This window comes from Bos javanicus, chromosome 11, assembly GCF_032452875.1.
Source record: "Bos javanicus breed banteng chromosome 11, ARS-OSU_banteng_1.0, whole genome shotgun sequence".
Classification (NCBI taxonomy): domain Eukaryota; kingdom Metazoa; phylum Chordata; class Mammalia; order Artiodactyla; family Bovidae; genus Bos; species Bos javanicus.
This window is the reverse complement of record NC_083878.1, coordinates 96,293,206-96,304,377: the sequence shown is the minus strand read 5'-3', so window position 1 is coordinate 96,304,377 and position 11,172 is coordinate 96,293,206. Positions and strand designations below refer to the sequence as shown.

The 11,172-nt window shown below is 41.7% G+C and overlaps 2 protein-coding genes across 3 annotated transcripts in view; one reads left to right on the top strand and one right to left on the bottom strand.

The window, feature by feature from the left end:
- PBX3 (PBX homeobox 3) overlaps positions 1 to 9,701 on the bottom strand; it is a 225,339-nt gene extending 215,638 nt beyond the window's left edge. The window contains exons 1-2 of one of the 2 annotated variants that reach the window (XM_061433522.1): positions 9,619 to 9,701; positions 9,033 to 9,106 (exon numbers count right to left, since the gene is read on the bottom strand). In XM_061433522.1, coding sequence (XP_061289506.1) covers positions 9,033 to 9,081 — 49 coding nt within the window. In that variant the 5' untranslated portion in view covers positions 9,082 to 9,106; positions 9,619 to 9,701. Of the gene's footprint in view, positions 1 to 9,032; positions 9,107 to 9,271; positions 9,421 to 9,618 lie in introns of those variants that run through there. The other variant, XM_061433521.1, reaches the window with a different exon arrangement.
- On the top strand, positions 9,420 to 11,025 carry LOC133256629 (collagen alpha-1(I) chain-like). Its single transcript, XM_061431404.1, has 3 exons — positions 9,420 to 9,999; positions 10,070 to 10,320; positions 10,396 to 11,025. The coding sequence occupies exons 1-3, from the start codon at positions 9,420 to 9,422 to the stop codon at positions 11,023 to 11,025; spliced, it is 1,461 nt and encodes a 486-aa protein (XP_061287388.1).
- Positions 11,026 to 11,172: the final 147 nt, after the last annotated feature.

Below are 11,172 nucleotides of genomic sequence, written 5' to 3'. Positions count from 1 at the left end.
ATTTGTTCAAAAATGGTAATAAATACATCCATGAAGCCAAAGGAATCATTGCACAATCTATTGTAACTTGGTCTTACCAGTACTGACAGTTAATCCTCGACCCAAAATCCAATGTAGAATATTCCATTATTACTTGGTTTAATTAAAGATATTCATTATACACACACCTTTTAATGGACAAACACTCCCAATCAACATTATAAATAATCTGGGCCAACTGCAGAGTAATGTCTGTGAACAATTATCACAAAACTAAAACATGGATGGCTGTCAGTCGGTGGCAGAATTCTTGCTTTCATAATAAATATAAAATCAATTTCCTGTTCTACTCCCTATTCCAAGTTGAAAATGATATATCTGACTATGAATTCCAACTACCTTCATCCTTAGGTTTTTTTTTTTTTTTTAAAGAAAAGAGGAGAAAGAAAGAAACTTATGAGACCATCTAAGTCAATTCTTCCTCATTTGAGGGCACTTGGATAGTAACGGTTTCTACATAATACACACATATGAACTTGCCATTTCACACATGTATATTTTTTTAATGCTGTGATTTTTTTCCCCTATCAATGCCACTCAAGTGGAATGTCAAAAACTCCTCCCATTTCACTATAAATTCCTATTTACAAAAGCTTAGTACATCTGAAAGCCAGTAGAAACCTTTTGTTCAAAAAACAGTAATATGCAATTTCAAAAGCTTTTTGTTCCCATTTCAATTAAAACTAACTTCACATGTTTTAAATGAAATTCTGCAAGTAATCAGAAACTAATGAGGATTCACTGGTTTAACTAGTTCGGGGAGTCTGAGAAGGGAATGAGAATTTAAAGTCACCAAGTTTTCCATTTAGAAGAGCAGTTAATGTGCAGGTACACTAAGTCCTCTTCACTGAGAAATGCAATCAGAGACTCTTGTCTCAGGAGAGACTCTCATCCCTCTGTCTGTGTGCACATTCCTGACTCCCATTAACATTAACAAGCACCACACATGCACACGAAAAGAAGCCAGCCTTAGTAGCATGTATGCATGGCAGCTGCAGTGACTAAATAATCCATATGGCTCTGAAGAGAAGTTCTGCTTTGTTGGGTCTAGAGTCACAGCTACAGTGGTGGAATTCAGACACTCAAGCAAACCTCAATCTGAATGCTTGATCCAAACCCCATCCTGTCCAACCACACCTCAGACTGCAGTTAAGCCTAGGTTTAGAAATTCTATCCTCAGCATGGTTTATACAGGTAGAAGTTCCATGTTTGAGGAAACCTTAATTTTTTTCACAGGCCCAAAGTTCTGTCCTCCTCCCAATCCATCATTCCTATTCCTGCATTCACTCATCCATTTCCCTACAAAATGTAGGAAATCACATAATAGTTTTATAGAGAGAAAATCAAAGGCCTGGCTTAAATCGCAAATGCAAAAGCAGAATCAAGTATGAAACACCATCTTCAACATGAAAATCAAGTAATATGGTAATCTTAAAACAACAGATACATGCTGAAATGTAAATTCCACAGGTTGTGTAAAGGGCAGAATTTAACCACTAATTCTAATGCCTCCCAGCAACTAGAATTAGGTATTTAAGTGAGAGTCTTAATGCTCATTTAATATAGTCTCCTGAAGCCCAATTCAACAACTTCTTCATTTTTTCCTATGAAGAAAATATTCTTGTGAAGTTCAGTTTAGTGAAGACACTGGTGAAGACACACAAGCACACACCAAGTTTACACTTCTGAAAAGAATTCACTAGCCATATTCTGAAACTGGGCTCTAGGAAAAAAGATTAGATGATGCAAAATTCTTAGTATACGTCCATGTATAGGGAACATGATGAAAACTTCATATTTATCTCCAGTTAGATCAATTAATATTCAGAAAAGTTATGTAATATTACATTTAAATAACCATAGGGGGAGGAATCTACCAATGTTCTAGAAGCTTCTCTAGACCTTTCAATCAATTTTATTTATATGCAAAACCAAGAGAAACTTAAAAAAAAAAAAAACAAAGCTCCTCCTGATGCTAAAGCTCTCAATTTACTGACAGGCAAATGGCTTCATGCTGCCACTTAATCTCATTTCTTGCATAATGCCCTCTAATTAGCATATCAAAGTGAATTAATACTTCTAGGGCATTAGCAATGGGGAAATCTGCTCCAGGCTCACAATAGCAGTTAAGAGAGAGCCAAGAAATCCTCAAAAACACCACAAACCACTTTGCATTGCAAAACTGTTCAATTTATTTATCCTCTCTCTCTAAACACTTTTACCGCACACTGTTTTACTACTGTTCACCAAACAAAATGATAATTGCCAAAGTTACCAGCATCTGTAATGCCTGTTTAGAATCTTAATTTAGATTATGTTGCAGATAATTTCTATATGCAACCATTTGTTCTATTATAAATGTTAATATAGAGACAGTGGAAATGTTGACATTCTCAATTAGTTAATTTGAATTTGAAATAAAATTTTATGGGATTTTAAAATTTATGAATTTTTTTAATGTAAAAAGCCACCTGCTGGACTCTGATGCCTAAGAAACATGCTTTGAAAACTTATGTATCACATAAAACAAACAAAAAAAATCATTTTGCCATTAACATATGTTGAGTCTCCCAACTAATGGTTTAAACATTGTGAGGAATCATCAACATTAAAAGGATTACATTGTATACCAAGTTCTCATTAATATGATCACACAAAAAGGGTTATTGTTCAAAACAGCTTAACATTTCTAAAGCACTTAACTTGAAGAAAACAAGTACGAAACTTTTAACAATTATTTTTATCCATAATTACTTTTAACTGTTCTCAGTCCAAATGAGTTACTATCATGTTAGTCAAAAGTAAAAAAAAAAATGCCAAGCCAATTCAACTTAACACATTCTATCACACCAATATTTTTACTAGACATACACTCAAATTTAGTACCAAAGCAAACTACCATTAACCATCAAAAACTACAAACATCTTATATTTATTGTATGTGTATATGTTTATGGAATACTTCTATTTTCAAAATAACAATAAAGAAGAGATTCTGGTTACTATTCTGCCTACAAAGGGGGTAATTAGAACCAAGAGTTGAAGATTAATGAAATTTATTTTCAAATATGTTCTATGTCTAAAGGCATAAAAAGATGGTTTGTTTTTTTCAGTGGCTCATTCAAGCATTTCCTACTAATTTATTTGCTAAATGTAACACTAACAGGGAGCTCTGATAGCAATTTGTGTGTTTGATTAACTTCTACAACTTTGTAAAAAACCTTTTTAGCTAGATAGATCTAAAAAAACTTTGACCAATTCACACTACAGAGTGATATAAATTATTTACTCTCTTCATATGTAAAGACTCAAATGGCCTACTGAAGTAGAGCAAATGTTTGAAAAGGTCAACATGGGAGGGAGTGTACAAGCATTGTTAGTCTGTTACTACCTAAATCATGCTGATCCCACTGATAAATGGCTAAAACACAAGCCTGCTGAGAAAACTAATAAAACATAATTCTCATAATGTCAATACTGAGAAAATAAATGCCTAAAGTTGTTCACATGTACATAAATAGAGGGAGAATAGTATAAAAATCCTTATTTAGCATAATGTGTTCGGTACTGATCTGTTAGGTACTCTGAAACATCTCAATGGTATGAGTACAAAATAAAACGAATGATTTAGGGTGTGGTTCATGAATTGCGTTTTCATTCTTCATAGCCATACTTCATATAACTTCATCCTATACAATGCCAACATAAAATATCAAAACACACATAATCCAAATAAGATGCTAAAGGTCTTGGAAGTAGCTATTTACAAAAGTTGTAAACAGAAATCTAAAAGTACAAGCAAAATTAGTTAAAAGAAAAAGGATCCTAACATGAAAGATATACCCAGAAAATTTTTATGAAAGTCAAAGAACCAATGTGCTCTTTGAGGCAAGGCAAGGCTTCCTTTGCCACTGTATTAATATACTTCTGATTTGGATTAAAATTATGTAAATTAGCATAATAACATAGTAAAGTCCCAAATAAAAACCAAAACTACATAGATCTATAATAAAATGAAGTCCACTAAAACTGAGGCATGAAAAGAATTACTTGCACAGATCAAGTTAGTATTGACAAGAGGGTTTAATATTCTTTTATTGGGAAGAGGAAAAAAAGGTATGGAAGACAGGTCCATACTTTTAAAATAATACCTGCTTGATACTTTAGATCATGAAGTTCCAAACCAGCAGAGAAGTAAGATTTTTTTTTCTACGTTTTCTATGAATGTATTACATTTAGAAAGTTAGAGAAACATCACTCTTTTACATCCTTCCTCAAAACTTCCATAAAAAGCTCCAGTAAGTTAAGCAAATCTATAAAAATAAAAAATATTCTTAAATTACACAAGGTAAAATTTGCAATAAAGCAACAAAATTTATGACATTTCCAGGATACACTGATTTTGTAATTTTTCCTGTTTAATCATTGAATATTTCCAATGTAAATAAGCCATAATGTCTAAAACTGATAAAAAATTTAAAACATTAAAAGTCCTTTAAAATTTGCCTCAAAATAATTGTGAAAGGGTGGGAGTTACAGAGAACACAAGATTGGCCAAGTGTTGCTAACTGCTGAAGGTAGGCAATGAGTTCATGGGGATTCAAGTTTCTCTTTATCTATATTTTTACATTTGAAGTTCTCCACAATAAAAAGCTTTTTAAAACTAGAAAATAGTTCACAAAAACACAGAAATGAATCATGTATCAAACAGAGCATTTGTTTTTAAAACTCTGGAACAAACAATGATAACTATATTCGAAGTACTGCAAGAGCAACTTAAAAGAATACACAATATATATTATATATAACATTTAGACTCACATACAACAATTTTCACCTTTCTTGTTAAAATTTCACTTGGTGGAATATTTGGATTTTATACACTAGGAATTGAAGAATTACCTGGCACTGTAAAAAGAAAAATGAACACATTTTTATATTGAAGCATTAAAAAAAGAAAGAAAACAGACCAGAAAAAGATGCCATGAGTCTCTAAACCCTTAGGGTCAGAAGTAGAGGTGCTGACTGAGAGTACTGCCTTATCTCTCTGAAAGCTACTCCCACTTACAGCAGTAAAGATAAAAGGTTTAATCATATATATCATATTCTAAATGCATATAAAAACTCACAAGCTACCTTCTTGATCCAGTTTTGAAAAGTAAAATCCTTATGACTCTTTCTAGGGAGGGTTCCTTTAAAAGCAAAGCATTTTTAATAGTAATTTTCTTCTCTTTAAACATAAAAAATACTTCAACCAGCCCAACCAGGCAAGCAGGCCTTTCTCTTCCCCTGCGGACACCTCCTGCAGTAGAGAAGTTCATTAAGTTTTATGATCTTCCCAAGTCAGTCCTGCTTATAAGCCTCACAAAGGCCACAAATCTGGCAAACCATCATGTATGCCATTAGACATTACTAGTAAATGAACGCTATTTAGGGTTTGTGGTGGCAATAAATCAGAGTTTGGTTGGCAGCTATCAACATGGAGTATTTTAACCTACCATTTAGAAAGGAAAAGGTTATGCTGATTTTTTTCCCTAATACACAACATTTTTTAACAATATGACTCTGATTATATACTAGAGTGTTGAATTTTCATTTTAAAATATTTTTAAATAAATTTTTTTTTCTCAAAAAGAGCCATTTTTCCTTTATTCCAACTTTCATAATTAAGGGCTTCGGAAAGAAGAGAGATTTATGAGAATGGAATCCTCTCACAAAGTACTTCAAAAATCAAGATTAAGGTGGCCAAAAAGATTTGAGGGAACGTCCCCAAAGAACTATGTAAATAAGGAGACCTCATAGTATCATGGATACTTAATAAAAGACAGATGGTAAAATGTGGCTAAAAAAGAAATCTTAACAATTATCTCACTGGTCACTTACTTAGTTTAAAATGGGCAAATATCTTGTTTTAAAGCGTGTAACTTTAAGTTGCTTTCAAAATGTGCAGCTATCACAATTCAACAGATATTTCTGTCCAAAAATAACTGAATGATAAATTTTATAAAAGAACACATTTTCAAGAAAAAGCAAGCATCTCATGGTATACTTTCCCTACCTTTGAACAAGAAAAAAAATATAATTGTGGTAGATTATCCATTTATCTGTCAGAAGGGGAAAATACCTTTTCATATTTGGTAGAAGGGGAAAAAAGATGTTTTTCAAACTAAACCCCTCATGTGCATGAGAACTGGCAGTGTTTATTGCCTGATCAGAAACCTCAAAAGCTACTGGCAGATCTGCAAATATATGGATTTTTTAAAAAATGATTTTGTCTTATTTTTAAAAAAGCACAACCAAAATGACATTATCCACTGAAATGACAGCTTTACCCCCCATCTCCCCACTAGTCAACCCCCTACCCCTCTATTATGCAGAATAGAGTCATCACATAGTATTCCCAGTTTCTATTACAAATGACTAGGTAAACTTTCTCTAAGGTTATAGAGAATTAATCTTTGGATACTATGTTATTAGATTTAATAAAATGATTTCCTTAAAAAAGCATTACATGATATACATTATAATCTACAGTGCTTATTTTATAAGCTCATGATGTTTCCAAAGCATGACTATGGGAACAGATGGGGGAGGGGGGGAGGCCTGGAATTTGCTGCCCCAATTTCTTTGCTTCGGTAACACTAATGTCTACACAGCTGTTTTATTTCAAATCAAGGATTCTGAGTCCAACGTCCCTGTCTCCTTCTAAGAGTAGTTTTGGAGAATGAGGTGGAGCTCTGGTAGTAGGGGAGAAAGGAGAGGAGAGAAAGAGCTTCACCCCCATCAATCATTCGGTACTTAAATCCTGTCCCTCTCGAGCTTAGAGAGGCTGGCAGGAAGATGCCTCAGCCCAGACAGCCGCCTTTACTCTTTGTCGGCCGTTGGCTTTTTACAAAAGAGATAACGTGCAAACTTGGATTGGCTGGCCAAAGTACAAAAAGAGAATCTAATTTACAAGTTATCTCTGAAAGCCTCAGAAACAATTTTCAAAACACAAAAATTTCTTTTGTCAGCTACCTCTTGCTTCTTAAACAGACAAGTGCCCTACCAAGGCTCTCTCTGCCAGTAATCCCAGACTCTGAAAAGACTTGTTTCTTTTTTGTAACTCACCTTTGACATGAGGTTGACTACACTTTCCTTTCAGAATGGTGTAACTAAGTCTTGTGCAAATAAGCAACTAGAGGACTTATGCTTCCTAATTGAATTCTGCTTGCTGCTAAATGTCTAAACAAGAAAAGCAGTTTGCTAGGTTTGATTCTCAAACTAGCTAGGCCAAAACTTTTAAAAAGGCAAAAAAAAAAAAAAGAATCATGATAAGGGGGTGAGAAGGAAGGGATATCAATCCCCTCTCTCTAGTAATATAATGCTACATAAAGTTGAATCAATCTTAATATTCACAACATAGTCAATACCCCAGTGCTTAGCTGTCAGCAGAAACTGAAGTGGAGCCCTGATAGCAAGAAAACCCTTGGACATTAAGCAACATAATTTACTGAGAATTATGCACTTTTAGGCTTCTAAACTAAGAATCTCAAGATTTAATGCTTGATGTCTTATTTTATAGTCAGATCAAAATTATCTACCATTTTAAATCACAATGCTTTCTAAAGGTAGCTAAAAACCAACACAGAGTAAAAGTTAGTCATTTTAAAGTGACTGTGGTTTTCAAAATTAAAATATATCTTAAAAACACTCACTTGACATAAAGAAATCACGCACATTATGTGAATGAAAAGCAGGAAAAGTAGTCTTTCAGGCTCTCAATATTTGCTGTTAATTATGGTTTTAGCATATATTTTAATAGACAGCAATAACCCTTCATCTTTTATTGATTACTTTTAGGATTAGAACAGAATTGCATGGTGAAAAATCTGTTGAAAAGAAGGACCACTCTCCTACCAACTAACAATTATATACAGTGCACTATTATTTGTACATTCAGTTTAAACACAATCACATTTAACCTTTTAAATACCTTCACTTAAATATTCCTATACTTTGGACTTTAACTTTCTCTTCTATTCTTTGCCAACTTAAAAAACAGCAACTTTATAATACTGTATACCCAACAAACACACACACAAATAAACAGTAAAGCTTGTTTAATGCATTTGTTTGCCATATACAGGGAAGATAATGCCTCAAACGAAATAAAAAATCTAAATTAAACCTCAAATTCTAGTTGAGACACTACCATCACCTCAAGACTAAAATATCTTCAGTTTTTAAAAAGTCTAACAAGGAAACTAAATTGAGATGAATGTCAGAAATTTGTCTAATATATACTTGTAGTTTTCATTCCAGCACTTCTGCAAAAGCTGTCTTCTCATATATTCCCTGCCCTGAATACCTCAAAAATTGTTCAACCTGCACCTGTGGACCTATCTCTACTTAATAAAATATATGAAGTATGTTTACAATGTAATGACTTCAAGCATAAAATTTAATAAAAGTAGTTAATAGATATAATACATTGTATGCACCTAAACACATCATTACCTTTCCAGCTTCTTAAAAGTAGTATTCTGAACTAAAATACTAATTCAAACATACTCCTCGGGTCTGTGCAATTGCATCTATTCTTCTATCTGTGGAAATGAAGCTTAAGGCTAAGTAAAACAAAGTTCGGGATATGCTTCTCCGCGGGAGTCGGTCCCCGTGGCTCCTTTTAAAAACTGACACACAAACAAGGCGAAAGGAGCAGGAAAGGGTGGCTGGCGCTCCCGGCTCCCTCCCCGCCTGCAGCCAGAGGTGGCCGCCTGGGGACTGCGACCCTGCCCCGTCCACTCTACACTTCATTTTACACCAGGAGCGGAATTCAGAAATCGACTCCAGATTTATTGCAGTTTTTTCTCAAGATCAGGAGGTGGGAAGGAAAGAATGATCAAAGATGGCGGTGCCCAAAAGCAGCAGCTTTCAACTGGAGAGTCGAAGGAGTAGCTCGGACCCCACCTCGGGGGTCTCCAGGCCCACCGCGGGGCGCAGCGTCTTACCTGTTTTCTCTTTGATCTCACACAGGACACTGAAGAGCGCGGGTTTCATTCTGTGACAGTTCAGGGCATGTTTCCTAAAAAATAAATAGCAAAACACAAAGGTATTAGCATCACCTATGGAATAATATGGCGCCTTCCTTAAGTTAGATCCAAGATTTAATTTCGGCCCCCTCTTTTGGAAGGCTCTTTTGAACCCCGTCAAATCAACAGAAAACTCAAGTTGACTAGTTAGCGACAACCGGCAAGCTCTGGCGGCTACAGCTCCAGCCCGAACGCAGCGCTACCCATCTACCGGGCGGGCAGCAGCCTCGGCGACCGCGGGGCGCGAACCCGTGCGGGGAGCCGCGATCCGGGGGCAGACGGCGGCGACTCAGGGGAGAAGACGGCATGGAGGGGCTCCCGCGTCCGCCCTCCGCCGGGGCAGCGGGCGCGGCGCGGGCGGCCGGCCGACTGCGGCCAGCGGGCGGTGACAGCTCGGCAAAGTTTGCGAGGCGGCCCTCCCTTCCCGAGAACTTGGCCGCCCGCGCCCGGACCCGCCGGGGAACCGCCCAGAGCCCCGCGCCCGGGCTGGGGCTGCCTCCCGCACAGCGAGGTCGTCCAGCGGCCGAGCGGAGCCGGGGTGCCCGGAGTCCGGGCCGAGGAGAAAGTTGCACTTCCCTCAAGTGCGGCCCGGGGCCCGCTCGCGGCGGCGTGCAGCCGGGTCCGGGCGGGAGGTTTGAATCGGTGCGAGGGGGCCGGGCTGCCAGAGGGCCGGACGCGGGGAGGTGGGGTGAGAGAAACCCACGAAATCCACGCGGCACCAAGTCCGTCCCGCGCCCCGAGAGCAACTTTGGCGACTCCCGCCCGCGTCGAGGGACGCGGGGCAAGTTCCCCAGAGGCCGGGGCCCGAGGCCTCTTTTCGGAGAAAGTTCCCCGCCCGGGGCTGAGGCCCTGGCCCGGGCACCACCCGGGCCGGACTCTGCCGCGGGCCCGGCTCCCGCACACACACAAAAGATGCTTAATGAGACGACACCAACTTTGCTTGCGCCTCGTCCAAGCTCTGGTCGGTGATGGTCATGATCTGGTGGAGGATGTCGCCGATGTCCTGCTTCCTGCCGTCGCCGTCCGCCCCTTCGTGGCCGTGAGGGGGAGGCGGCAGGGCCATGCCCCCCTGCACCGAGTGGCCGGCCAGGTTCACCCCGGCCAGAGTCTGCAGCATCCTGGATTGATCGTCCATCCCGCCGCGCGCGGGCGGGAGCGGGCGGCGGCGGCGGCTGAGGCGAAGGCTGAGGCGGCGGCGGCGGCGGCGGCGGCGACGAGGGAGGAGAAGAAAGAGGGGGAGGGGGAGGGGAGGCGGCCGCGCGCTCCCCGCCCGCGCGGGGAGGGGGCGGCCCGGCCGGCTGGGCCCGCGGCTGAGGCAGTGCGGACGGGCGCCCGGCTCTGGCTTCCGCCGCCGCCGAGGCTGAGGAGAAGCGGCGGGCGGAAGCGCCGGGCTCCGCGGTGGTGGCGGAGGCGGACGCAGCGGCGCCCGCTGCCCTCACGCGGCCGCCGCGCCGCCTCCTCGCCGCCGCGCGCCCCGCCGGGTAGCCCCGCGCAACTTGCTCCTCAGTGCCGGCCGAGTTGCCGGGACGCCCGCCGCCCCCCGCGCCAGCCTGCGCACTCCCCTCCCTCGCCCGCCGCCGCCGCCGCCGCCGCCCGCCGCCGCCGCCTCGGCCGGGCGGGATCCGAACCCCGGCGGCCCCGGGGGAGGGAGCGGCGGCGGCGGGCTGGCGGGCGGCGGCGGAGGAGGGCCGGCGGGCGGGCCGGCGGAGAGGAGCTAGGGGGGCGGAGGAGGAAAGTTTGGGAGCTAGCGGGCCGGCGCGGCGGGGGCACGAAGCCCGATGGAGAGCCCCGGCGGGCCGCGCGCCGGGCGGACAGCAGATTGATGGGGCGGGAGAAGTCGCCGCCGCCACAGCCAGAGCCGCGCACCCTGCTAGCAGCCGCCGCGGACCGGGCTCGAAGGCCGTTCGGCTGAGGGATTGACAGGCTGCCAGTGCCACTCACTCACTGCGGCCCCGGACGCCCGGGGGGAGGGGCGGGGGCGAGAGGAGGGCGGGAGAGCGCTCCGCACGCCCCGCCCCCGGGGGCGGCGCGCGCTCTCATTGGGTCCTGCGCCTCCCGC

Coding starts and splice junctions, on each gene's coding strand:
- LOC133256629 (XM_061431404.1), top strand. CDS start 9,420: ATGGAGGGGCTCCCGCGTCCGCCCTCCGCCGGGGCAGCGGGCGCGGCG. Junction 10,000..10,069: donor CGGGCCGGACTCTGCCGCGG/GCCCGGCTCCCG, acceptor GCCTCGTCCAAG/CTCTGGTCGGTGATGGTCAT. Junction 10,321..10,395: donor AGGCGGCGGCGGCGGCGGCG/GCGGCGACGAGG, acceptor CCGCGCGGGGAG/GGGGCGGCCCGGCCGGCTGG.